A 24,355-nucleotide genomic window follows, 5' to 3' on the forward strand; every position below is an offset into this window, starting at 1 on the left:
GACAAGATAGCTCCATGGACGATACTGTGAAATAGAGCTCAACGCAATTCTACATAAGAGAGCTCCAGCAGCCGTAATCTCTTCCCCCTTGTTACGCTAACCATTTACACCCTGCTTCTAGTCAATGTGTTCTGTTACTGTTACATCGCAAAAAACCTACTTGTCCACGGATCCCCCAATCAGGCCTTCTTGCTCTTCTACACGGCTTCAACAATTGCGAACTCGACAACAAGATTCAGGGACACAGGTCGCTTCGAACGTTGGATAGTATGCTGCTCATGGATTTGAGGGTTTGGAAAAGGACAGGGATAAGGACTTGGAAGGAAACGCGACAGCGATCATGAGTACGGAAGGCATTAGGGGTAAGGGGTAGAGGAAGGCCAGGGATAAACATGGTTGCTCTGCGAGGATTGGATCAAACAGGACGGGTGATGCGCAGGCAGCGAGGACGACGGTCTGACTGGTGGCTAGTGACTGTGCAAGATATAGAGTAACGTCATCTGTTCATGGTCGCAAGTCATGACACAGGTTTGATAGTCTCAAAGAGGTCATCTGTATCCGTTCGTAGACACATAGGATTGGCAGTGGCCGGGGTAAACCATGTGGAAATCGGGTGAGTGGCAAAATAGTTGGGGGATCGTAAAGTCCATGATATGCATTGATGGTTAGCAGACAATTGATCTCAAACGCCATCCGTCTTGTCGTTCCCATCCGCAAGAGTTTTCCAGGCGCTCGTAGATATACATGCCGATGCCCGCAGAAGCAACTCCGTATCCACCGTGAGGAAGAACCAGGCGAACCAGTAGTTGTAGAGAAACCGCCACTCGACTCCAGCCATGACCTTCGTAGTCATCATCAGTGTGCACCCGCTTATTTCTTGTCCTTCTTCGCACCGCCCTTGGACTTGGCTGTGCCCCGGAACTCCTTCATCCTGTTCTTGCGCTGCTTGCCTGTTATCCAGTCAGTATGTGTCATGTATCGACATGCAGATCCATCGCCATAATTGCGACACCATGCATAGACGCAGGGAAGACGTACGCTGCTGCCTGCTGGCCTTCTCGACCTTGGTGGCCATGCCGTAGCGTACTAGCCTGTAGCGGGGCTCGAATTTCTTCATGGCCTCGGCGCTGTCATAGATAAGAGCGAAGCCGGTGCTCTTGCCGCCACCAAAGTGTGTCTTGAAACCGAATACGGAGACATCGTCCTTCTTGGCCTTGTACAGCTCACCGAGCTTGCCACGGAGTTCGTCCTTGGAAACGTTTGCGCGGTTGGGGTGAAGGACATCGCTGTAGTATTCCCGTCAGACTCAATCCCCCGCAACTGTGTGCTCGGTGTTTCCTGCACTTACACGACCATCTGACGACGTCCGAGGAGAGGGTTGCGGATGAACTTGCGCGTGCGCAGAGTAACTTGAGAGTCGGCCATGTTGGAAGGATTCGACCTGCAACACGACAATTAGCCGTGAGTCACAAGTACAATAGGGCGGGCTTGGGTCTGCAATGGACGTACTGGACAGAGATCGATCTTGCTGTTGTCGATTACCTGTGGTTAGCTGGCGGCAAGATGGAGATGTCGAATTTGCTGCGTCGTGTCGGCGGTCGGCAGTGCGCCTCGCTTAGTCTGCCAAGGCGCCCCGCTACAAAGTTACGTAAGCAGATGCGTGCTTGGATGTTCTTTCCCCTCGTCAAAATCAGAACATACAACTAGGCTGCACGACTAGGGAGGCTGAGACACATTGAAATATTCTAGCTTACGTGCCGAACAAAAACTATTGTCGCTTCCATGGACGCACCATCCAACCTACCGCAGCTACTTATCTTGCAACGCCAGTATTTCCAGCTGGTCGAACCACACCAATTAAGATGGCCAGATGATGCGATACTAAAAGCGCCAAACGTACAAGTGTGGCTCTTCCACAATCTATTCGATGCAGCCAATATCACATCACTACCCCCGGGCCGCTATCGGTTGAGGATTCTCAAACAACTTGTCGCAAAACTCGAGAGGTCGATCACCGACCCGGAGGAGGATGTATGGTCTCCTATCTCCTCACCATGGCTTTGCCTTCGCTGTAGCCAGCCATCTATCAAGTCATAATAATCATCTTGCAATCGCAAAGATTCCATGCAGCACTTGCTGACCTTTCTCTTCGTCCCAATTATAGGAAATCTCAGATGACATTATGGAAGCGATGACTATTCTGCTTGTTGCTGATCTGCCCTCCGAAGCCGATGCAGCTCAGCAAAAAGCATTCGTGACGTACTCTTACCCCCATCATTCAATCGATGATAGCGTAACGCACGAACGTACGGTAACGCTACTTGAAGCGCGATCCGTCCTCTCCTCGTCTGGAACGACTGGTCTCAGAACTTGGGAAGCCGCCCTGCTGCTCGGGTCGCATCTCGCGTCCGAGGCTGGCCGACCGTTTGTATCCGGGAAGAGATTGTTTGAACTTGGCGCAGGAACTGGAATGCTGTCCATTCTTTGCGCGAAGCACTTGGGGGCGACCGGCGTGGTTGCCACAGATGGCGACGAGGCTGTTGTCGATGCCATCAGAACAAATCTTTTCCTCAACGGACTTGATGTCGATGACACGTCCCGGATTCAAGTGCGGACAGCCGCACTGAGGTGGGGCCATCCCATTGGCGCAGCGACTTTTCCCGAAGACTATGGCATGAGCGTACCAGATGTTGTAGTGGGAGCAGACGTCGTAAGTCATCGTCATTGCAGCCTCGTGGAGAAGTGGATCTGACAACGTCGCAGACATACGACAAGTCCGTCATTCCGCGATTGGTCTCGACTCTGGGAGAATTCTTCTACTTGAACCCAGCGCTCGAAGCTCTGATATCTGCGACGATTCGCAACGAAGAAACGTTCGAGACCTTTCTGAACGCGTGTAGTGGGTCTCTCCACGTCTTGTTTTCCTGGCCATGTTACGACATCGGGCGAGTTGTTGCTGACTTTTGTGGGGTAGGGCGGAACCGTTTCAGCTTCGAGCAGGTTGATTGCCCACCGGTGCCTGAACACCAACAGAAAGGGCCGTTTTATCCAACTTCGACCCCGATCCAACTGTGGCGTGTCACTAGAGGGCGATACATGGACGATGCGTTTTCTGTTTGAGACCAAGGTGTCGAGAGAGAAAACTCTTGACCGACATATGAAGGTACATAGACGCTGATGGTGGCGGATTGCAGCATAAAGAAAGGTGTGTATTTTGAAGCCTAAGAGATTTTCTGGTGATTCACCATGTTCGAGACGGTGAAGGCCCTTCTGAAGACCCGGTTGGCTCTTTTGTTGCGCGGCCGCTAGGATAGAGTTACGCGAGTAGACAATGGACCCGCATCTAGTTATGCACAGTCAAAAGTCACTCAACCGGAGTGCTTCAGAGATGCGGATTATCGGCAAGGAACACTCTCTATGTATAGCGGCTCGCAAGCCGACTGGTGAGCTGGATGAAGCCGCGAAAAAAGCTGTCCAAAGCCCGACTAAGGCGTGGTGAGTCGATTGCGAAAGAGGAGCCGCGCCCTGTTACCGAACGGAAGGCTGTGATAGATACGCAATATGGCTTCATTGTGTTGAGAGAGCTCGCACCCGAGTGGGCAGTGGTGTGTAGTGATGGTGCCCGCTGCGAGTCGCACCGAGTTGCACAAGAACGTGGACCTTTGGTGGTCTTCCCGTGTGCATGCTCGGCCCGCAATTCGCTGCAACACGACGGCTGCGACGTTTCCATGCACAGCGCTGCAACGGCGAAAGGATGCACTCTGGCCAGGCTTCCCCGCCGTGGCTACACCGGCAAAGATTGAGTTGTAGCAAGGCACCGTGGTGGATGCGAGTGGGGGGTAGTAGGGAGGAGTCAGCGGGCAGCGGGTGCCGCTATGGCGTGCTAGATGATCTCAATGGCTCCATCGTGATGGCTATCACGAATCATCCCCACACGCGCAACCATATCCCGACCGCATATCTAGGCCGTCGTCGTCAACCATGTTCTAGAACTGCCCTCAGGTACTCGCAGGCGCCGGTCTCGTAATTACTTATTGACCGCAATCCCGCACTCCTCTTGCTATCGATCTCGGATACATAGCTTGTTATCCTGCCGCTGAAAGCCGCCTGCCCCGTGGAAATACTCGGCTTTGCTGTCTCTCACGAACTGCTGCTTATCGCCGCGCACCCCAGCCCAGCCCAACCCGCGCATCGTTCCCGGAACTATACTGCACTCTATCCTTCCTTCCTTCCGACGTCGCACGTCCCGTGTCTGTTGAAGTAAGCTCGTTCTCCTGGCTTCTTGGTGTCGCCTCTCAACCTCGTCGATCGATCAAGGCCCCTTCTTGTACATCGTCACGATCTAGACACGCACTATCGTGTTCCTGGCTAAGACGTTGGCGCAGAACCCAAGCGATAAGGATCCTAAACAAAGCCACGCACGAACCTTCCGTCATATCAGCAGCTGGTACTCGGCGGCCTGTGTCACCGCTTCTTTGCTGCCCTACTTCCAGCCCTGTAACGACATCGTGCACCGTGCACCGTGCGCGATTACCACAGTGAGGCTTTTAAAGTTCTTCTGCATCCATCATGGCCACACATCACGTTCGTCACCCGTCTCATCAATCCAAAAAGTCGCAGCCAGCGCACGCACGGCCCTCTAGGCCTCTGTCAAAGCGGACCCAGTCCCACGGCTCCAAAGCCGCCTCCAAAGCCGTTCATTACAAAGAGACTGCATCCGACGAGGACGAGGACTCAATGGCCGTGAGTTTTTTGAACTACTGGTATGTTGTCGTCATCCGAGTCCTCGCGACTGCGCACTAATCTTGTGTTGCAGCACCGTCTGCGAGAAGCAAATTATTGTTCCCAGTAACTCTGTGCTCTATTGCTCGGAAAGGTATGGCCCACACCCACTCTATGATGCACAGGCCACCTACTGACATGCACACGTAGCTGCAAGAAAAAGGACACCGAGAAGAGCCTTACCTATTCATACGATCATTACTCACCGCCAACTACGCCATTTGCCAACTTCACGTTCGACGAGTTTGCCTTTCGCGACATTGTACCTCAGCGCTCCCCCACTCAGCCTGAGTCAAAACGCTCGTCATGTGCCTTCTCCGACATCTCGTCAGACGATAACAGCGTCGACCGGTGTCAGCGTTTCGACTCGGAGGCATCAAAATATCTCCGCAAATTCCAATCGCCTGCCTACTTCCCCGATACCGTTCGACCGCGCTACAGCCGTAGCTCTACTTCACAAATCAGCTTTAGCGCCGCCCCCTCGCTGTCACACACCCCAGCCTCGTCAGTGAGCTACTCGCTGCCATACACGCCCGCCACTACGCGACCTCTTCCACCCAGGACTAAGCCGTCGCATAGTGGGTCTTACGGAGCCAAATCAATTGACCTCGTTACCCCAGTGACGGCTCCATCGAGTCCAAAGTCCTATTCGCACAAATCGGCGGCTTCCATATCAAGGACGTCTGCTAGTACAATTGAAGGCGAGATCTTCTACGCCAAGTCACCAGTTCCTGAGCCATCATTCGCTAGTGGCAGTCTTGGTCGATTACTTGCTTCAACACCTCGTTAAACAAGTGCTGTCTCGAGGACGCTTGATCACAAATCGCCCCTCGGGTTTTTTGACACAACCTTTTCTAATAGCAGGCCACGAGCGCTTGGCTATGCGGGCGTAGCCTCGATACTCTTGGGACATGTACATTTCGTTTCCACAACAAAAGTCTTTTGGTCATCGCGTAGATGGCCCTCCTTTGCGAATAGCGATATACCAACAAGCCTTTAGATCTCATGGAGAAATTAGGATGCATGTAAGTAGATAGAAACAATGAATAGATGTCAGTGCCAATGTCACGCACATTCAATCTATGCAACCGTCTCCGCAATGTAGGCTAGCATTGCCCGCCACCATCACTGCAGCCTTTCATTAAGAAGGCTATATATCCGAGAAGAAGAAATTGGGATAACAAAGCCGGCGAATCTGGTAACTCCCCTCTACCAGTGTCCACCGAAAGCGTAATAACGACCAGCCTTCCATAGCCTTCTCAACAACCTCAAACATTTGTTGCATCTCCTTATCCGAACTTTCCACACCCCTGCAATCTCCTCGTCATCTCATACTTTCCATATACGCAACGGTCTTGTAATTTGTCGATCACGACTAGGTATACACGCAACATAGAAGAGGAGAGCGTATACAAAGGTTAGTCATCAGCGAAGGTGTAGAATCTCCTGAATACTTACTATTCACAAGAGCTATGCCGAAAAGAGTAAACTTGTGCTTATCCTACCCCGCAGCTGCATGGCTGCGACTCGCACAGTGAAGGGGAGGGGGGAGGATGATCAAGAAGCTCACAAAAAGTGTGAAGACTTTGTGGACTCTGGCGTCATTAAGGCCGGCAATGGTAGACATTTACATCAACAGATAAATAACGCCTCTCTTTATGGCAAGCAGACCTGCATCCTATATGGACTATGAATTAAGTAAGGAATGTATGTACAAACGCTACCGCATGCAAATAAGGAACGCTATGCTATGCAATACCACATCCGGAATCCTGTAAATACACATTATCGGATGTTTCTCGTGATCCTCCCTCTCCAATCATCATCGTTTGTAGCAGAGCGCAGTGCTTATAACCCGCAGTTACTAGTAGCGACCTGAGCGTACTGGGCATCGATACGTCCCAGAGCCGCAGCCTGGCCGTTTGTAAGCTCGTCCATGGCTGCCTTGGCGAGGTTGAAGCCTTGAGCAGCATGGTCGACGGCGAGAACGTAGATGGTCTTTCCGTTGTAGGTAACGCCGTAGCATGTACCACACTAGTATGTATTGTTAGACAATGAAGATGAGGAAATGTAGTAAGTGTACGTACCTGTGGGCTGTTCCATCCAGCAACACCCATATATCCACCGATTTTAGGGAAACCAGCAACGTTGGCTTGAGTTTGCCAGTTGTACTTTGTGATGAGGCCGTTGGAGCCGTCCGAGCAGGCGAGCGAGGTCAAGGAGCGGCTGCCGTCATCGTAGCCAGTATCGTAGCTGACAGTGATGGCCGAAGCCAGACTGGCAAAACCAAGGATTGCCGCTGAGGTGATGCTGGAGAACTGCATGATTTGTTGGTAGATGGGTAGAGGCTTGGAGAATGGAGGTTTGGAAGTCGGAGGGCTGGTTACTGATGATGCGTGTCTTGCAGTTGCGAGTACATTGCCATTTATACCATCCGCCATGTCGAAGCCTCCACTCTACGATCCGAGGCTTCCACCTCGTCTTTCGTCACAATGGCAATCTTTACAGGGTGCCCAAGCGCGAACGCGAGCGACATCCCGGAATGACTTACTATTTCGACAGCACTAGCTTCAGCGGTCAAAGCAGATGACCATGGAATAGCGGCGTTTGGTGTAGGTTAGCACAGATAAGCTTATAGTGCCAAAAGACACGAGAATTAATGCGGAGAGTTGCGATATTTTTGGCACGCTAGCAGCGGGAGAGGCTTTCACTAGCTATAAACGGTCCAGTAGACGAGGAAAAGGCCCGGAGATACGGATGGTTGCATTCAATGTGCCATAATAAGTAGCCACGGACAGCGATCAATAAAACGATGCTGCACCCCACCGGCACGCGTGCACGATACATCTCACGAGATTTAGGTATGATGTCGTGACCGGACGGGGTCTGAAGGCGACGCACGTATAGTCTCGGAAGTGGCGGCAGCCAAAGCCACGTCGACGAACACGGAATCTGACTACCACCGTCAGAGCGTCACACACGATGCAGTAATTGTTGTTGCTCAGGGGAGGACGTCGTCGAGTTAGCTGTCCGTTAGGGTAGCGCTCACACCAGCAACGATTACCTTGGTCAGCAGATGAACCTTGGAAGCGTCGATTCACCGCCCATGCAGACCCCCATTTCGGCATTCACGACACGAGATACAACCGTAGCGTTTTCCGATTGAAGTTCGACCAGAATGTTCTCCCTGGGAGCTGCGATCTCGTGAGAGCGGAGCCTTGACCTTGGAACACAGCCGCGGAACAAAGCGTCGGTTCATTCGGTATACCAGGCCCGTGGACGCTTTGACTTCCGAAGGCACGAAGCAACCACGTGCAGATAGAGCCTTGGAACGGTCGCCACGCTTTGCGCAACGGAGGAAGGTGCCGAGGAAACTCGGTGGTATGTCATGAGATCTGGCCGTTCGGAAAATGTGTGGCAGCGCCGAGTGCAGCACTGGAAGCTGTTGACGTTGTTGCTTGTTGCGCTAGTCTTTCGGGTGACGGAGAATTTCTCAAAGCGGAGCCAACGGCTTGTTAGCTACCTACGCTCCAGATATCGCGATGGTAGGTGTCCACTGTCACGGCAGTCGCTATGGATCCACGCATGTCACGGGTGAGATGACAGGGCGGAAATAGCGCACGACTTCCGTGCACGCTCTCCAAAACATCTCGCGTTCCATCAACGACCAACAGCGAGTTTCATCCCTTGGCCAGAAACGCATTTGCCATGGAAATAAGGGTCTGGTTTTAGCTCCTGGACAGCCACAGGATCGGCCTCAGGCTCGAAACAGCCATACCCGAGCGGCAAGTGGCTCAATACAGGCGCCCATGGCAAACATAGCCAGTAGCAGACCTCTGCATTGTGACACGTTGACCGCCCTGTTTCCCCAGATCTCGCTTCAAGCGTTCAGGCGTCAAGAAAGCGTGCCTTCGCGACGCCTGAAGTCTCGAAGGTGTTATGGCATGGCATGCGTATACCGATTGATCCGCTCAACAGGCGGCAACTGTTTCTCTATATACTATATAATGGACGCAAATGTGCTCATTTGGCTCGGCAGGCAGGTCCACGTTCTTCTCTTCTCACTACCAATTACACACCAAGACAACCTTCGTTTCTACCCGCATTTTCTTAATTCCCAAACGAGCTAGTCTCTTTACCAACAAACAAACCATAATGCATTTCTCAACCATCTTCGCTGCTTCGGCCATGGCCAGCGCTACCTTCGCAATGGATCACAAGGTCATTGTCGGTAACAAGGCTGGCGATCTTGTCTTCAAGCCAGACAGCCTCAAGGCCGCTGAGGGCGACACTGTCACCTTCTCGTTCTGGCCCAAGAACCACTCCGTCGCTCAGGCTACCTTCGCCAACCCTTGCCAGGTAAGATTCTCCATATACGAACTGCGTGTGGGACATACACTGACTTCGTGCGTCCAAATTTAAAGCCTATGGACGGTGGCTTCTTCTCCGGTTTTGTTCCGACATCTGATATGGAGAGCGTCGCCAGCACAACCTTCACCTATGAGGTCAAGAATGCTTCAGCTCCCGTCTGGTTTTACTGCTCTCAGGGCATGCATTGCCAGAATGGCATGGTCGGTGTTATCAACCCCCCGTAAGTTTTCCACTTATCTTGTAGTCGCTTGCTTTCACTGACATTGTCTAGGGCGTCTGGTCCCAACACTCTTGATGCATTCAAGAACGCTTCTGAGAAGGCCACCGAAAACGTATCGCCTACATCAACCGCCGGCACTGGTGGTAAGCTCAACGAAAACGGTACTTCAACATCCGAGTCACCTTCACCTTCTTCAGCAACAGGTGCTGCGTCCCATCTCGCTGGCAGCGCTGTGTTCGCGGGTATGACGGGTCTGTTCACCTTCTTCATGCTCTAAGCGATCGAGCTTGTAGTGCGAAGCAACTGTTATACCCCAGCAAAGATGGAACGAAGCTCTGGCAGACAATGTGCATTAGTATGGTGGAACACCATCAAAAGAAAGTGGCAAAGTATAGGTATTCTTGGTGTTAATCGTATATGAGTATTGAATGAACTAGTCAAAACTCCAACTATGTACGATCGTGTAGTGAGCACTGCTAATTGGGTAACGTACAGAGCTGCATACATGTTGGTCATAGCAGCATGACTGCTAAACGATGGCGGAGTCTAGGTGGCCTGTTAAGAGTCAGCGAAAGCTGACGAAAACGAGCAGAAGTGTAATGTGAAGTTGAAATGCAAATCAGACATCCAAGGAAGGTATTCGCGCTCATTGACCATCTAAAGTAGGTTCGATTGATGGCTAGCGTGGAAACTGCGAATGTGGAATGCTTTTCATCATGGTGCAGGGATGGGAAGTTGGGAGAGCAGTAGTACTTACAAGAGCAAGTGCTCAAAGCAGAGAAACTGGTGTCAATGAGCATGCGACACAGGGGCGAGCGCTGGATACGCTTGCAGCTGCAGAAGAAGAAGAAGAAGAAGAAGAAGAAGAAGCACGTGAACTGAAGCAGAGTGCAGGAAGCTAAAAACTTGTAAGTGGACCCGATCGGGGTTATGTTTCGCCGGGGCCGCAGAAACTTGTTCTCAGCGCATGCATGTGCTTGTAATGCCGGACGTTGCTTCTAAAGGAACTGCCTGGACACCATCACTCAGAGCTATGCCCCGGTTTCGACATGTTGTTGTCACATGTTCGTTGTGTGGGCTAGTGTTCCGATAGGGCTCACAACTCAATCACAACCTTGCGAAAGCTGACACCCTCCTTCTGCTTCTTGTAGCCCTCCGCCACAGCGTCGAGTCCCTTTCCAACTACCAGTGGTTCTGGGCTAAGGTACGTGCACGAAGTCAGTGTATGCCTCACACGCACTTGGTACATAGATACTTACACAGCTTTTAGTGTACCCCTTTCCAGCGCCTCTGGCACCCACCGAGCCCAGACAACGTCACCGACGTACTTGTCCGCCAGCGCTACACTTGGACCGAAGACGCTTGTGCCCTCGATACCTTTTGGAAGGCCCTCTGCATCAGGCAGCACAGAGCCATAACGTCCACCGAGCTTCTCGTATACTGGTGCCCAGGCAGCCGCAGCATCCGGTGTACCAATGGCGTCACAAACACCCGCGAATTCCGTGCCTTCGAGAGCAGCGATGATGTCGTGGGCGACCTTGGGGTCCTTGTAGTCAAAGGCTGCTGTTGCGCCCAGGCCTTTGAGCTTCTCTAGGTTGTGCTTGCTCGCTACGCTGACGACCTTTACACCGGCACCCGCGGCTAGCTGAATTGCAGTCGCTCCAACGCTGCTCGAGCCGCCCCATACCAACACTGATTTGCCCGTAGAAGAGGGGTTGGAGGATGGCAAGGGTAACGCGAGGGTCTCCTTCTTGAAGAGGCATGCGGCGGCAGTGGAGACGGCAAGAGGTAGCACCGAGGCCTCGGCGAACGTCATGTGCGATGGAATCTTCGATACGACGAGCGCGTTGCAAGCAGTGTAGAGCTGAAATCCACCGTGCGCGGGGTCGTTAGTCACGAGTGAGAACGCGTGTCTGTACCATGCTGTTAGTTCACAGCCCCGCGGAAGCTCTCAAGGTTGAAGGCGGAAGACGAACCCTAGCACCCGGTCGCCCTTGGTAACGTGTGTAACGCCCTCGCCAACTTCGTGCACCTCACCAGCGACGTCAGTACCACAGACGTTGGGATACTTTTGCAGGAAGATGCCGTAGTCCTGGATTTTCCCTGCTCTAATTAGCAAACTCATTCCTACTAGAAAATGCAGATGCTCACAATCTACGGGGTTAACGGCAACGGCGTGGTTCTTAATAACAACCTCGCCCTTGCCTGCCTTTGGCATGGGAGCTTCCTTGACCTGGAGCTGGCCCTTTGCTTCTGGGATCCATGCTGCTTTGTTTGACATGATGGTGGTAATTCTTGAAAGATATCGTTTCTTGGGAGCAGAGTACAGACACAGATGTGAGGCAAAAACGATGGCTTGTACCTAACTAACGAAAGAAGAGACAGCACCGGTGTACGACGGCGCAACACGCTCGCCGATGCCGTCTACCCACCTTCGATTACTGAGCCTCGGTAGATCTCCAGTTCATACACACAGATCGAACCCCACATTACGCTTTGTTTTCGAACGTGACTACAGATCTGTTTAGCATGTTAACTGGTGAGCTGGTTATGCGGTGACGTTATCTGAGCAATGATGATGTATAGCGCTATGTCATCGTTGGTGGATTTAAACGGAGTTTGGTCGGCTTGTTCCATGCGCACGGTTCGAGCCGGGGAGTGCCACGAGTGAACACCAACAGAAACGAGAAGAAAAAGAAACAGTAGAGTAATATGAGATTACGTTGCGGGTTGAAAAGAGTTTCGGTTTCGGAGTACTATTTGGATTCTACGCAGTCGCGTTCTTGCTCTGACACGTGGCTATTTAGTTACTGCTTGGAAGCCTAAATTGCATGTGATTTGGGTTCTTGAACAGACTTGATGTCTTCTACTTTATTCATACATTTCAGGTCTTCCCCTTGCGATCTATATACAAACTATTGTTGAACCCTGGCTACTTACGCCAAGATTCGAGTCAAGAAGGTATACATGCAACAGGTTGTGCTTGCAAGTAGCTCTCTGCATAGTTCGCTCTATCTGTTAATTCTTCTTTTGGTTTTATTGGACAAGACAAGCTTTTAGCCTGGAGTGTATTCTCTCACATTGCGATTTTTTTGCGGGGCATGCGGGCGTGTGTAGATACAGACTCAATTACACATCAACAGCTTGTTGTCACCCCATACACAATATTGTCTATCACAGCCTGTAATTCATAACGGCCCATTGCTTTAGAGATTGCAATAGATTCAGGGACTGCATGAGGCTACTCTGGATGCGATCATGAACTCGTTAATGTCTGGTATTTGCTTAACCTATCAAGCGTAAAAGGCGAGATGTGTTAGGTATTCCAATTCATCTCGGCTCCTTATTCCAAAACTGTTGGCTTATGTTGTCCTGCCTCATTTACGATCTCTGCAGATTTCATGTGCCTCCTGTTCGGCCGAGCGTTGTCATAGGTGTGCAGCGTGTACGCCACCAAAATTTGTCAAGAAGCAGCCTGTCCAGGGCTCCGTGGGCTGCTGCCACAACTCGGCCACTCGTGCGCGGCTTAATATTGGGAGGTATGAAGCTCCAGGTCCTCTCCTACCAGGAAATCGAGAAGTTAAGTAAGTGACAAAACCGCGGCAAAGGCCTCGTAAAGGCTGAGAGAGCGATAAGCGTGCTGCCGAGTCATTTGTGACGCGTATCAAGCCACCGTCTGATTCAAGCGCCAATGCCCCGACAAGCGCAGTAGGTAGCAACACCAACCAATGTGGAGTGGCATTGCAACGGCGCAGCCGAAGCAGATGGCCATGCCGCACTCCGATTGACTTTTGTTGGTTTTCCACCACTACAACCACCCTGCTACGAAACCGTCCGTGACCGCCTCGCCGAAACGCCCGCGTACTGCGATGCTTACTTGGCCTCGCTGATCTGCATCTCGCAATCGGTCCTGCGACCTGATCCCCACCATCCTCATCAACTACCTAGACAGCGACTCTCCGCCGGCTTTCCTCGCGTTCCAAGATACCTTCTTCGCCACGATGAAGCTACCTCCCATCGCGGTAGCCTGTCTTTCCGCTCTCGCCATAGACTCATGCAGCAACGTCATCGCGCAACGCCTCAAAGCATGGAACGAATCTAAGCCCTTCGTCTTCGACCGCGTCCTCTTTACCCAGTTCGCCATCATGGTCGTACTCACCGCGCCCATCAACTACCACTGGCAGAATTGGCTCGAGCGCGCGTTTCCGGGCTGGAAGACCGTCAAGCAAACAAGGGCTGTAGGCGAAGGTGAAGAGGAGAAGGGCATAATGCTGAGAGGTGATGGAGAAGGAAAGGGCATTGTGGAAGAAGAGGTTAGAGTGAGGAACTGGTGGAATATTTTCAAGAAGTGGTTTACGGACGTGAGTGGCCTATGCTCCAATTGTGGTGACGGATTAAAGCTTACTCGCGAGATACAGTGCATAACCATGGGCGCGCTACTGAACCAGTCAATGTTCCTGATTCTGATTGGTCTCATGAAGGGCAAGACAGTTGCGATGATTGGGCAGGACTTCAGAAACGTAAGTAGGCCCTCTGCCGAAGGGCTGCTGTGTGCAGTGCTAATACTTAAAACAGGAGCTCTTCGGTCTCATCTTCGATTCGTACAAGGTCTGGCCGATTGCCAACTTCTTTAGCACCACCTTCATCCCTGTCGAGCGTCGTATTGTCTTCCTCAGCTTCTGCGGTTTACTGTGGAACATATATCTGAGTCTGGTGGCAGCTCGATTGTAGACGTACCAAGACGCAACATACCAGATTCCGCTTAGAATAAACACAAGGAGGATGAGGACTGCGTTACGCTGGTATCTAGATCAAGTAGACATGTTACCACTCCTCGGCCCCTTCTTCCAAGCTTCCATAACCGCTGCCCAATATTTGTTCTCGTCCTCCCTGATATGACCACAGTGCGGACTTTTCTCAAACTGCACCTTTGTCACATCCCATCCCTTTGCCTTGGCAAGATCAGCGTGCTCATTTGCCTCCTCAAACCGAACCATCGTATCCGAATGACTATACAAATACAGACGCGGTACATTGGTATCAAACACCGATTCATCGTTCAGTTCTCGGCAGAGAACTACCATCATATTCTCCCTTCCCGTAGTCTTGTCTGCAATAAATGTGAGGACAAGGAGAAGATGAACCAGCGCCCCACCAAACCAAACCCAAAACGTGTTTCTGGGAAGGGACGCGGAAATGGCTGCATGGCTCTGCATCCACGGGCCTTTGGTCGGACTGGAATCGAGAATCTGTGCTTGCATTGGTAGCACTGTTCCATACTTCTTCTTCCATGCTTTTGCAAATTCATTGACTTGATTCCCGCCGCCGTTTGAGAAACTATGGACAAGGATGCGTCCTCCTGAAGCGGTATGTTCGGCTACAAGATCTGTTGTTGGCTCGAGCAATGTGGCGTAGGACGAGGTACGGCGGAACATGTCTGGGGTGAAGCATCGTACCAGCAGGATGCAGGATGTTGGGAAAAGCTTCTGGTAGGCAAGTGTGTATTTGGCGATGTGCTTTGCGGCCGCAGCGTTCCAAGTGAAGAGTAGGATGAGCGGAGTTTGCTCTGCGAGTTGGGATAGGTATGATGATGATGTCCAGAGATATGTGTTGTGACCTATCTTTTGAAAATCGGATAGCGGTGTTACCATGTCTGCAACGGGTGGAGAGGCTGGTGGCTCCATTGCTGCGTGTGAACAAGGAAGCTGGTATGATGAGGTATATAGACACCTAGGCAGAGATGTATACTACATTGCGTCTTGTTAGCTAATTGTCAACGACGCGACGACCTTCTCTAGAGCAGGTCTTCGAAACACAGCCTCGAAAGAACACGCTTCCTCGTAATTCACGTACGATTTGCTAGTAATGATACGGCCATAGAGCGAGCAGGTTGCTTCATCAGCTGAGCCAGAGAACACAGAGACGTCAATTGGTAATGATATAAAAGTCCTTCTCAGGAATGCACGTTTAATAGCACGAGTTGAATTCACGACCTTGGCGTAGAAGAGCAACCGAGCCGAGGTACCACCATTATTGGCTATTTACGTCCACTCTCGCAACACGCACCGAGTTCAATCTACGCGACTTACACTTTTGAGTTCTGAGACTATGGGGCCTTGCATTGTGCAGTCTGACGTGCTGGTGCCTAAACCGCAGTCTGGTTCTGACCCAACGCCCATGCAGCTGTGGGGCTCACCGTTGCACCCGCCTGCGCCACCCCGATAGCGGTGCTTACGCCGCCCTCGCCCACCGCTGCACTCTATCCTGCAGCAAATCTGGTGCCTGATTACTTGGAAGTAGAGGTAGCTGTTGAGCGTGTAGTCTGATGTGAAGTGAGAAGATGAATGGAAATAGTATATGGGAGAGCTCAGCTTGACATGTATTTATCTAATGGGTCGCTTCTCGTCCCCTGCCACAAGCGCCGCCTCCTGCGATGCCATATGCGACTTGTGCGCGTGCTTGTTGATTGTCGTCTGTATCCCATTGCCATGGCCATGGCGGGCGGAACGTCAGGTACTGGTGGAGCGGCGGGCGTATTATTTGCTCCTTTCCTGCCCAATTTGAGCGACAGTAGTATGAAAACAGCTGCGATCAAGATGGCTAGCAGTAGCATAATCTTCCTCTTGATGGTGCGCTTCTGGTATCCAGAGGCGACGTTGAGCTCCTTGTCGGCTTCTTTGACGTCTCGCGACATGTTCTCTACATTGTAATCTATGCGATCGAGCATGCTGCCCTGATCGATGACCATGGTCTGCAGCTCTTGGAAGATGTTTGCTAGCTCGATGATGCCTTGGGCGATGTCTTCGATTTCGCGCTCGCGCTGAGCAATGATTGCTTGATTGGGGTCGTGGCGCATGCGCTGTTGCTTTGTCTGGAGGAGAGTGGACTGGGAGAAGGAGCGATCGGCGTCCGACTCTTGCAAGGCAGGGTCGTTGTAGGGGTTTTGGACGGGTGTTGCAACGCGGAAGGGCGAGGTGAAGCCGCCAAGGTCGCGTAGTTCTCGACAGACTGTTAGCATAGCCAGGGCTGCGAGGCGGGGGTTGTCTCACTCTTGAGGTAGGCAGCCTGCTTCTTGCGGAACATGGCACTGACATGGCCGACGCGGGTTGCCAGTGCGATTTTGAGGTTCTGGGCCATGACGTCTTCGCCCTGGGCGATGCTGCCCTGCTGTTTTGCGTCGCGGACCATGGCGTCGATGCGCTTGAGGGCTTGCTGGCACTTTTGGAAGAGGCGCGTGATGGCCTGGGTGAGATGCTCAATGTCGCGCTCCTCGCGCCTCTTGACGTCTTCGTCGTCGAAGCCAGGCAGCACGTGCTTCTGGTGCAGCTGGTCGAGCTTGCGTGTCTGCGTGGCGATGTCGGCGAGGTGCTGGGTGATTTCGTCCTGCACGTCGAGCCAGCGCGGAGGCAGCAGGTCCATCTCAATCACGGCGTCGCCGTCGTCGTGGTAGGCGCCGCTGGACATGAGGCCCTGGCGCTCCTCGGACACGCGCGTGCTGTCGCCCAGGCCATTGGAGCGCGGGCGGGCATGGCGCGTCTTCTGCTGGGGGTGGTGGGCGTAGGACTGGCGGTAGGATATGAAGAGGTTGGTTCGGTCCCGCCACATGCTGGGCTGGCGAGGGTCAGCCTGAGAGGACGGCCAGACTGTGAGTGACGGCCGCTTCGCAGGCGTGTCGGCGGCTGAGGTGCGGTGCGCCGGCGAGGGAGCCGCCTTCCCGCTCTGGGCGACGCTAGGCCAGCTCCCCAACAGACGGCCGTCTGACAGCCTGCTCCACTCCAGCCCATCTTGCCCAGCCGCAAACACTACGGGACCCTCCTTCACACCACACCTGCGCCTCTGCTCTATCCACCGCCCCAGCCCATCGTCGCCCAGCAGCCCAGCACCCTTCACCCTCGCACCCACCACCCACCACCCAGAGACAACATGGTGTGTAGCCCCGCCCGCCCGCGCGCCCTCGCACATACCCCGCCCTGCAAAACACGACGACCGCACGCCCGCCCCCAGCCCGGCGCATTGCTAACACTGCCCTCTAGGCCGATTCTCTCACCGAGGAGCAGGTCTCCGAGTTCAAGGAGGCCTTCTCTCTGTTTGTAAGTGGCCGCCCAGCCCTGCCTGCCACCCAACACCAGCTAACCACCTTGCGATGCAGGACAAGGACGGCGATGGTCAGTACTCTCCGTCGCCTGCACCACCCACACCTTGCCCCCCTGGGAGCGCCCTCGTTCCTGCCCACGCAACCGCACTCCGCACTAGACACCCGAGTTTGACCCCGCTGACGATGATGCCTCACAGGCCAAATCACCACCAAGGAGCTGGGCACCGTCATGCGCTCGCTCGGCCAAAATCCCAGCGAGTCTGAGCTCCAGGACATGATCAACGAGGTGGATGCCGACAACAACGGCACCATTGACTTCCCAGGCACCTCTCCCTCCCACTTCTGCCACACCCCCGCTCTAACCTCGTGCAGAATTCCTGACCATGATGGCCCGCAAGATGAAGGACACCGACTCCGAGGAGGAGATCCGGGAGGCCTTCAAGGTCTTCGACCGCGACAACAACGGCTTCATCTCCGCCGCCGAGCTGCGCCACGTCATGACTTCTATCGGCGAGAAATTGACCGATGACGAGGTTGACGAGATGATCCGGGAGGCCGACCAGGACGGCGACGGCCGAATTGACTGTACGTCCTGTTTGCTGCCATCACACGTGCCGCTCTAATACAATCCAGACAACGAGTTCGTCCAGCTCATGATGCAGAAGTAAGCCTCTGAAGTTGCGAGGTGGAATGACTACATGTATTGCGACGGTAGCACGGCTGAGAGTTGATGTCGACGAGTGACGGCACAGTTTGACCTACTTGGCGTGTCGTGTCTTTGTACCCCGGATTCGGTTGCTTGTAACCCGAGTCGCCCGGCTTGTTTGTCAGCGTCTGCAGGGAATTGTCTCCTATACCTATCCTCAATTCACATTCTCACGTATTTACCCCAACTTTCACTTTGGTGCAGAGCCTCTCCTGAATGGTCTTGAGCCACACTCAAGCCTTCGGGTTTTTGCAAGACACGCAGGGCCATGAGGCGGTGCATACCAGGACAAGCTTTGACCACTTAGCCTGCGGGTCCTTTGCTGATCAGTCTCCATGGACACGAATGCGCGTCTTCAAGGGTAAACCTTCTTCCTCTGCCCAACTGCGCTGCGGATTACGATCTTCGGCTGCTTCATTGCGATTGCCCTACGCCCCTCCCCCATGATGATCAACGCATCTGCGTCCACCACAGTGAGACAATATGGCAACCTCGCACAAGACACATAGATTTCCAAAAGGTGTGTGGTCGTGCAATTGCTTTCTGTTTGTTATGACCGACTCGCATACTCTTCTATTCGTAGTCTTGTACCCGTATTGCATTGCGAGCAGGAATATACGCAGTCCTCCTCGAGCCGAACGGGTCAAGAGGCCGTACTGCCGCCCCGTCTGTATGTCATCACTAGAAAGTATAGGCGAGATCGACACGAAAAGGGAATAAGGATCTTCGGTACAGCAAGTCATGGAGAGACGTTTATGGCAAATGCCATCTCCCGTTCGATTATCCACCCACTGACGGGAATCCCCAGCATGGCGACTGCCATCTCATGTCCGAGTCGTCGTCATCGTAAACCACGACGGTTGCGGCCCCATCTGGCTTGGCAAGTAGAGGCGGAGGGAGCCGCAACGTTGCGCAACAGCTTTCTAGGCTTTCGAATAAGACATTTGCCCGGTACCGCCTAAGACGTTGAAGTTGCTAGGGTCTACTGACCCTCTCGACCGTTCTTGGGCGCGAGGTTGGCGTGTCGATGTGACTACGGAGGTGAAGAGTTTGCGTAGGTTGCTGAGTCATAACAGGCTGGGGCCAAGTGCGAACCCCTGAGTGTCTGGGAAGAAGTAGTGGTACAAGTGTACCTTGGAATTTCCTTGGTCCTCTTCTTGTACGGGTTGCAATGTTGTGTAGGAAGCGTGGAACTGTTCGTATCTTGATGAGTACGAGTTGAAGAAGTGATTCAAGACATTGCGAAATGATAGATGTACTAGAGAAGCAATATTGAGCAAGTAAAACCGACAGTTCTCTTGGGAGACTCATAAATAGTACACATGTTCACGTATTCGGATTTGGGAAAGCTGATCGTGTACATTGTTTAACAATGGCCTAGAAGTATCAGTGCGCATCCCGTATGATTATTAGGCCTTTATCAAAGCCTACACCTAGGTAGCTGTCGCGAATCGTACGTACCACGCTGTCGATACTCTAGCTACATGTCATGTGACAGGAAGTTGATGGATTGAGTCGTAGAGAACATGATGTTTGTCCGAGACGTGCGACCTTTAATATTTAAATGCAGTCAGAAATGCGGTATAAACTCTTGGCTTGATTCACGAGTGTAGGAACATTAGATCTCGCTGTTGCCGGGAGTGTCCCCAGGCATCGTGATACCATAGGTAGGTTAGCGATGTAGGGGCCACCGTCCGTTCTGATCGAGCCGCCTATTCCCTCCATCTTCTCTTCCGTTCGAGAGGGTTTACTCAGGAATAACGTCATGCATGGGGTAATAACTCACCAGCTTATATAATCTTCAGCCTAGCTCTAGACCCAGCATCGCGCTCGCCAATCTACCGCTCGTTTTATGTGTACATGAGTATTGTGTAGACCCTGCATGCGACCGGGAAATCGTCCGCGTTTGTTCGAAGTGATACCAGTAGCAGCCCATGGGGTGCTCCGAGTTCACTCGATGCGACGATTCAGATCGACAGGCTAGCATCCGAGTGGTTCGGCTTCCTACTGCGCTGAAGACCTAGGCCGTTTCACTCGCTGGTCCGATCGGAAGGAAAATCTAATATATCGCGACGATGATGCTATTTCCAGTACGCACCGAACTGGTGCTTTAGAGTATGCTCCATGGGTCGGCTATCTATATAGCGCAAACGCATCCGACCGTCGATCTTGGGTATGCACGCGTCTATTACTGCGACCATGTCGATTTGTACGGAAGTTAAACTGTGAAAGACTCATAGAAGCCATATTCAAACGCCTGCATTTTATGCTCAATGCGACACCCATAACGATTGGCTCCGACGATCGCCCAGTTCACAGTTTATCTGGATGCACTGGCCGTGAGTGTGCATATATCTGCAGCTTCCGGTCCTTGCTTGACCGCATCAATGCGCACCGATATTCTGTAGATGGGTAGGGGTTGAACACGGTAGAGAAGTACCGGGGCTAGCAAGCACTTTGTTAGCATGCAACGCCGTCAAGGGACGGCATAAATGCCTCAAGCCCAGGTGCGCTTCTGTTCCCGTGTTCACACCCATGAGTTACAAAGAAACAGCGAGACCGATATTTAGCAAAGAGGCTGGTCTGCTCGTCGCTTTCTTGATGCATGCACTGTGTAGTTTGCTGGTGGAATGTCTTCTCGCCTAGCGCTAACGTCATCACCTTGGCAGCTGAGGGTATTGCTCCCATCGTCACTCATCGAATGAGCTGGTATTACGCCATTGGCTCCGTGCCTAGGTAGGTCCAAGGGCATCAAGTGTGATACTACGATGTATGCCGCATATGTCCTGTGAATAGTGTATTTATGTAGCAGTAGGCTGAAACCTTTTTGATGGCGCGCACACGACGTGCCTGCCAATCGCAGAGCTCGGACGTCGTTCCAGTGCTGATCATCCGGATCTGATCTGATGCAAATCAATCGTACTGTGTATTGTCAGCTCCTGTTGACGTAGAGCTGAAACACCAAAACAGGGACCCGTAGACCGTATCAGCGTACGTCACCTGATGCGTAGTGTGCAGTTAGGGTCGTTGGGCATAAGTGTGATGGTGTTGCTTCTAACCTTGACAGGGACGGGCGAACGAGGCGGAGCAGGTTCCGCGAGCACATGCCGAGCTAGATGTTCCGCCCATTGCCATTGACGATCGTCAAGTACGTGTACCCAATAGCTACCTAATGGTGCAGGGGAACCAACATGGGGCACTAGCTGAAATCTACGCGCTCTGCACTGAGGTGGTCGGCATCATTAGCTTACTTGTTGTTCCAGGCTGCACGGATACATGACCTACGCATTGGCGTTCGCAACGGAGCCGTGAACCATTATGTGTGGGTGGACGATGTTGTGGATGCGGTCAATAACTAAGCTGCTGGAGGATCTGGGGAAGGTACCCAGGCGTATTAGTAGCGGCTCTCAGGCGATGCGAGTTACATTATGCACACCTCCGACCGACGTTATTCCGGTAATGCACATGGAAAACGACGGGCACATACTTTATATACTGTCGTAAGTTTCCCTGCTGTCTTGAGACTATACCACGTATTCGGACCTCCCACTGGCCGCTCATGCGGGCGCCATAGGTGTCTTCAGTAACAGTGGATAGCTTCAAGTACGTACCCAACTCTCATCCTCTTCCAGTGTCTTCATCTTTCTCGCATGAGAGCTATGGTGTGTGACAAATTTGCTGTAAGACGCTATGAGATGGCTGTCTAGGAATTCATCCGAAAAAGGGGATCTTCTAGAAGTAGTGGAGTCGGAAAACAAGGCGAGAGACGGGAAGGAGCGAGCATGATCATCAAGAATCCATTCATAGAATCTTGCCGCTTGAATCTCGGCGCAAAATCCCGTTAATCTTGAGTTTGACGAGGTGGCTTCCGTAGTGGTGTGGTGTTTAAGACCGTCGCAAAACTAGTGAGCTCCATGAGTCGCATTACTACACGTCGACCGTGGGGCAGGGTCGCTCCGAAAGACAACAGAAGATGAGGAACGGAGGTTGTGGAGCGATTGAAGTGCTGTGTTTTCGTTCAGCAGAACGACTGTTGCACGTTTATATGTCTAATAACAGCAATAGCGGAAAGAGATGAGAGGGAGTGACTTCGCCGTCGTCCGCGAGTAATAGTGTTGAATAAGCGAATCTAATGCTGCATGTAGGAGGTCAAGTCTTCAATGCATTGAAGGCAGTTACCAGCAAATCAATGTTGAGCTTGCCATTGCGCAGAAACTATTGGGCATGCGTACATGAACAGCTCCGAAAGGGGGCTTAACGATATGACAGCTCAATGACAGCTCACTGGTCAGGCAACCAGCGTTCGACAAAGGTCGTAAAGGCAGATAGTCGAATGGTTCGCGGCATGAGGCGTCTGTCACGGTGGTCACAGCTGTTATTCGCATCCACCGCGCACACTGACAGCCATTGTCAAACGTGCCTGCAAGATGATCCGTTGATGCAGCGAATCTTCAGGGCATATTTGGAGCTGGTTCAAAAGATTGTTATGGATTTCATTTACGTCGTCAGTACTTACGTACGCGTGTACGCACGGCGCTCCGTAGAAGCGAGATCGAGTATGTGCCGGCTAAAAAGGCAGGGCGATGCAGACTTTGCAACTGGTAAGGGCGGAGAAAATTCGAGTGACGAAAAATTCTTGTGCATAGCCTGTACAGAGCCTGCAGTTAGAGCACATGTATTGGCAATCTACCGCGGAAGTTGGCGTGGCCAATCCGGTAACGAATGTGCGTATTGTTCTGTGCAAGAAGATGAAAGAAAGGGTCGTTTGTGAAACCCTGGTACGAAAACATTTTGGTGCAGAGCTGTGCATGGGGTAGTTTGCCTTACCGTAGATCCGGGGGTTTGATGTGTGTGATGGACGTTGCTGGTTGAACAGTTGGGAGATGCCGCATCTTGGAAACTCATGATGACGTTCTAGCATCCACGTGCGTGCCATGTGCTGATTACGCAAAGACCCGCCTGGGGCCGGAAGATCCAGGGACCGCTATGCCTACAGCGTCGTGCGTCCGACGCGAATTTGTACAAGCTGCTCCGGAATACACACCAAGTTGACTACAGCTCAACTGTGACTGACGGTCGTGCAGGGTTCGGGTGGCAGGAGCAAGTTGCAAATCTGTCCGCAACGACGGTGCAAGTTGGTCGCCAAGAGAAGCTCCAGATACACGCCTGCGAACATAGTGTGACGCTCGCTTGCGTGACTGAAGACGACTAACCGCGCATTACACGCGGAGAAGGGTTGTTCCTGTAAGGTTCCCCTTGTGCGAGTCGCTCCTGGCAGGATTCACAGGAGGTTTCTAGAAGTGGTGTGTTTCCGAGAGATCCCAGCTGCAGGCAAACCTTGACGGAAGAGACTGACTCGGTACTGGATCCGTGACGCTGGATAGTGGACGATGGGTTTAGGAGGCAAGCAGAGCTTCTAGCGTGTCCCCTATTTAGGAGATACAGGACAGACAAGTAGGTATAGCGGACGAGGTGGAAGGCCGTCAGATTAGGGAAGAGAAGCGTCGTTTGTCATGTGTGTTCCCCCTGACGTATTGAGGCTGCATGTCTCCTAATTCGATTCAGCTCGCCAGCGCTCAAGCAGGTGTGTGGGCTGTCTCCCTACTCGGCTCGACATGGTCACGGACCGCAAGGTTGGGGATTTGCGATGCGAACGGTCTCTGGCCCGCCATCATGGGCCAACTCACGGACTGAATCGCGTGTAAAGTAAGGGCGAATGATTGACGGGGTGGCGCATGGCTGTCGCTCCCAAGGCTCCCTATTCACGCAAGCCCTGTCCGGTTGGTCGTGGCAGGGGCCCATGTGCCTCCGACGCCCCCCGTGCAGGGATGGCGCGACGTACGTGCAGCGTGCAGCGTGCAGCGTGCAGCCATGCATCGGGGCTGCTTAGTCTTGGCTGCAAACGGGATGCTGCAGTCGTCGGGCCTGGTAGTGGAGGCCAGGTGTGATGGAAGCCAGACGGCGTGCTGCGCGATGGTGGGTGATGACCAAGGGCGGCGACGCTGCAGCTGTTTGAATTACGAAAGCTAACGGGCCGGCGCATCGCATTCTCCCCTTGTGCACAGTGCCTCGCAGACAGGCCCGTGTTGGACGGCTCGAATCGCGTCGGGCACAATACCCCGGCTAACGCAGCTTGCCGGTACCTGGTGGCTCTAACCTAAAGGTCCACCCAGCCCGCGGG

General features: G+C 52.7%; 10 protein-coding genes across 10 annotated transcripts; 5 read left to right on the top strand and 5 right to left on the bottom strand.

Moving 5' to 3' along the window:
* Positions 1 to 870: 870 nt before the first annotated feature.
* Positions 871 to 1,425, bottom strand: J4E85_001154 (uncharacterized protein; the record flags this gene model as incomplete). Its single annotated transcript, XM_051465442.1, has 3 exons — positions 871 to 950; positions 1,039 to 1,286; positions 1,349 to 1,425. 3 exons carry the CDS (start codon positions 1,423 to 1,425, stop codon positions 871 to 873), a joined length of 405 nt encoding a protein of 134 aa, XP_051329999.1.
* A 1,045-nt stretch (positions 1,426 to 2,470) lies between these two features.
* J4E85_001155 (uncharacterized protein) lies at positions 2,471 to 3,120 on the top strand (the record flags this gene model as incomplete). The annotated part of the gene is made up of 3 exons (XM_051465443.1): positions 2,471 to 2,710; positions 2,764 to 2,899; positions 2,975 to 3,120. The coding sequence occupies 3 exons, from the start codon at positions 2,471 to 2,473 to the stop codon at positions 3,118 to 3,120; spliced, it is 522 nt and encodes a 173-aa protein (XP_051330000.1).
* Positions 3,121 to 4,569: 1,449 nt separating this feature from the next.
* J4E85_001156 (uncharacterized protein) lies at positions 4,570 to 5,572 on the top strand (the record flags this gene model as incomplete). Its single annotated transcript, XM_051465444.1, has 3 exons — positions 4,570 to 4,763; positions 4,817 to 4,876; positions 4,933 to 5,572. 3 exons carry the CDS (start codon positions 4,570 to 4,572, stop codon positions 5,570 to 5,572), a joined length of 894 nt encoding a protein of 297 aa, XP_051330001.1.
* A 1,058-nt stretch (positions 5,573 to 6,630) lies between these two features.
* J4E85_001157 (uncharacterized protein) lies at positions 6,631 to 7,106 on the bottom strand (the record flags this gene model as incomplete). The annotated part of the gene is made up of 2 exons (XM_051465445.1): positions 6,631 to 6,816; positions 6,870 to 7,106. The coding sequence occupies 2 exons, from the start codon at positions 7,104 to 7,106 to the stop codon at positions 6,631 to 6,633; spliced, it is 423 nt and encodes a 140-aa protein (XP_051330002.1).
* A 1,831-nt stretch (positions 7,107 to 8,937) lies between these two features.
* J4E85_001158 (uncharacterized protein) lies at positions 8,938 to 9,650 on the top strand (the record flags this gene model as incomplete). The annotated part of the gene is made up of 3 exons (XM_051465446.1): positions 8,938 to 9,141; positions 9,207 to 9,373; positions 9,425 to 9,650. The coding sequence occupies 3 exons, from the start codon at positions 8,938 to 8,940 to the stop codon at positions 9,648 to 9,650; spliced, it is 597 nt and encodes a 198-aa protein (XP_051330003.1).
* An 819-nt stretch (positions 9,651 to 10,469) lies between these two features.
* Positions 10,470 to 11,654, bottom strand: J4E85_001159 (uncharacterized protein; the record flags this gene model as incomplete). Its single annotated transcript, XM_051465447.1, has 4 exons — positions 10,470 to 10,572; positions 10,633 to 11,286; positions 11,350 to 11,476; positions 11,525 to 11,654. The coding sequence occupies 4 exons, from the start codon at positions 11,652 to 11,654 to the stop codon at positions 10,470 to 10,472; spliced, it is 1,014 nt and encodes a 337-aa protein (XP_051330004.1).
* Positions 11,655 to 13,374: 1,720 nt separating this feature from the next.
* Positions 13,375 to 14,104, top strand: J4E85_001160 (uncharacterized protein; the record flags this gene model as incomplete). Its single annotated transcript, XM_051465448.1, has 3 exons — positions 13,375 to 13,734; positions 13,792 to 13,893; positions 13,949 to 14,104. The coding sequence occupies 3 exons, from the start codon at positions 13,375 to 13,377 to the stop codon at positions 14,102 to 14,104; spliced, it is 618 nt and encodes a 205-aa protein (XP_051330005.1).
* Positions 14,105 to 14,184: 80 nt separating this feature from the next.
* Positions 14,185 to 15,057, bottom strand: J4E85_001161 (uncharacterized protein; the record flags this gene model as incomplete). The annotated part of the gene is made up of 1 exon (XM_051465449.1): positions 14,185 to 15,057. The coding sequence occupies one exon, from the start codon at positions 15,055 to 15,057 to the stop codon at positions 14,185 to 14,187; it is 873 nt and encodes a 290-aa protein (XP_051330006.1).
* Positions 15,058 to 15,740: 683 nt separating this feature from the next.
* On the bottom strand, positions 15,741 to 16,978 carry J4E85_001162 (uncharacterized protein; the record flags this gene model as incomplete). Its single annotated transcript, XM_051465450.1, has 2 exons — positions 15,741 to 16,372; positions 16,423 to 16,978. The coding sequence occupies 2 exons, from the start codon at positions 16,976 to 16,978 to the stop codon at positions 15,741 to 15,743; spliced, it is 1,188 nt and encodes a 395-aa protein (XP_051330007.1).
* A 318-nt stretch (positions 16,979 to 17,296) lies between these two features.
* Positions 17,297 to 18,136, top strand: J4E85_001163 (calmodulin; the record flags this gene model as incomplete). Its single annotated transcript, XM_051465451.1, has 6 exons — positions 17,297 to 17,299; positions 17,407 to 17,463; positions 17,523 to 17,538; positions 17,666 to 17,791; positions 17,841 to 18,053; positions 18,102 to 18,136. 6 exons carry the CDS (start codon positions 17,297 to 17,299, stop codon positions 18,134 to 18,136), a joined length of 450 nt encoding a protein of 149 aa, XP_051330008.1.
* Positions 18,137 to 24,355: the final 6,219 nt, after the last annotated feature.

The sequence above is a fragment of the Alternaria conjuncta genome (assembly GCF_024043145.1).
Source record: "Alternaria conjuncta strain BMP 0040 chromosome Unknown scaffold_2, whole genome shotgun sequence".
NCBI classification, from domain to species: domain Eukaryota; kingdom Fungi; phylum Ascomycota; class Dothideomycetes; order Pleosporales; family Pleosporaceae; genus Alternaria; species Alternaria conjuncta.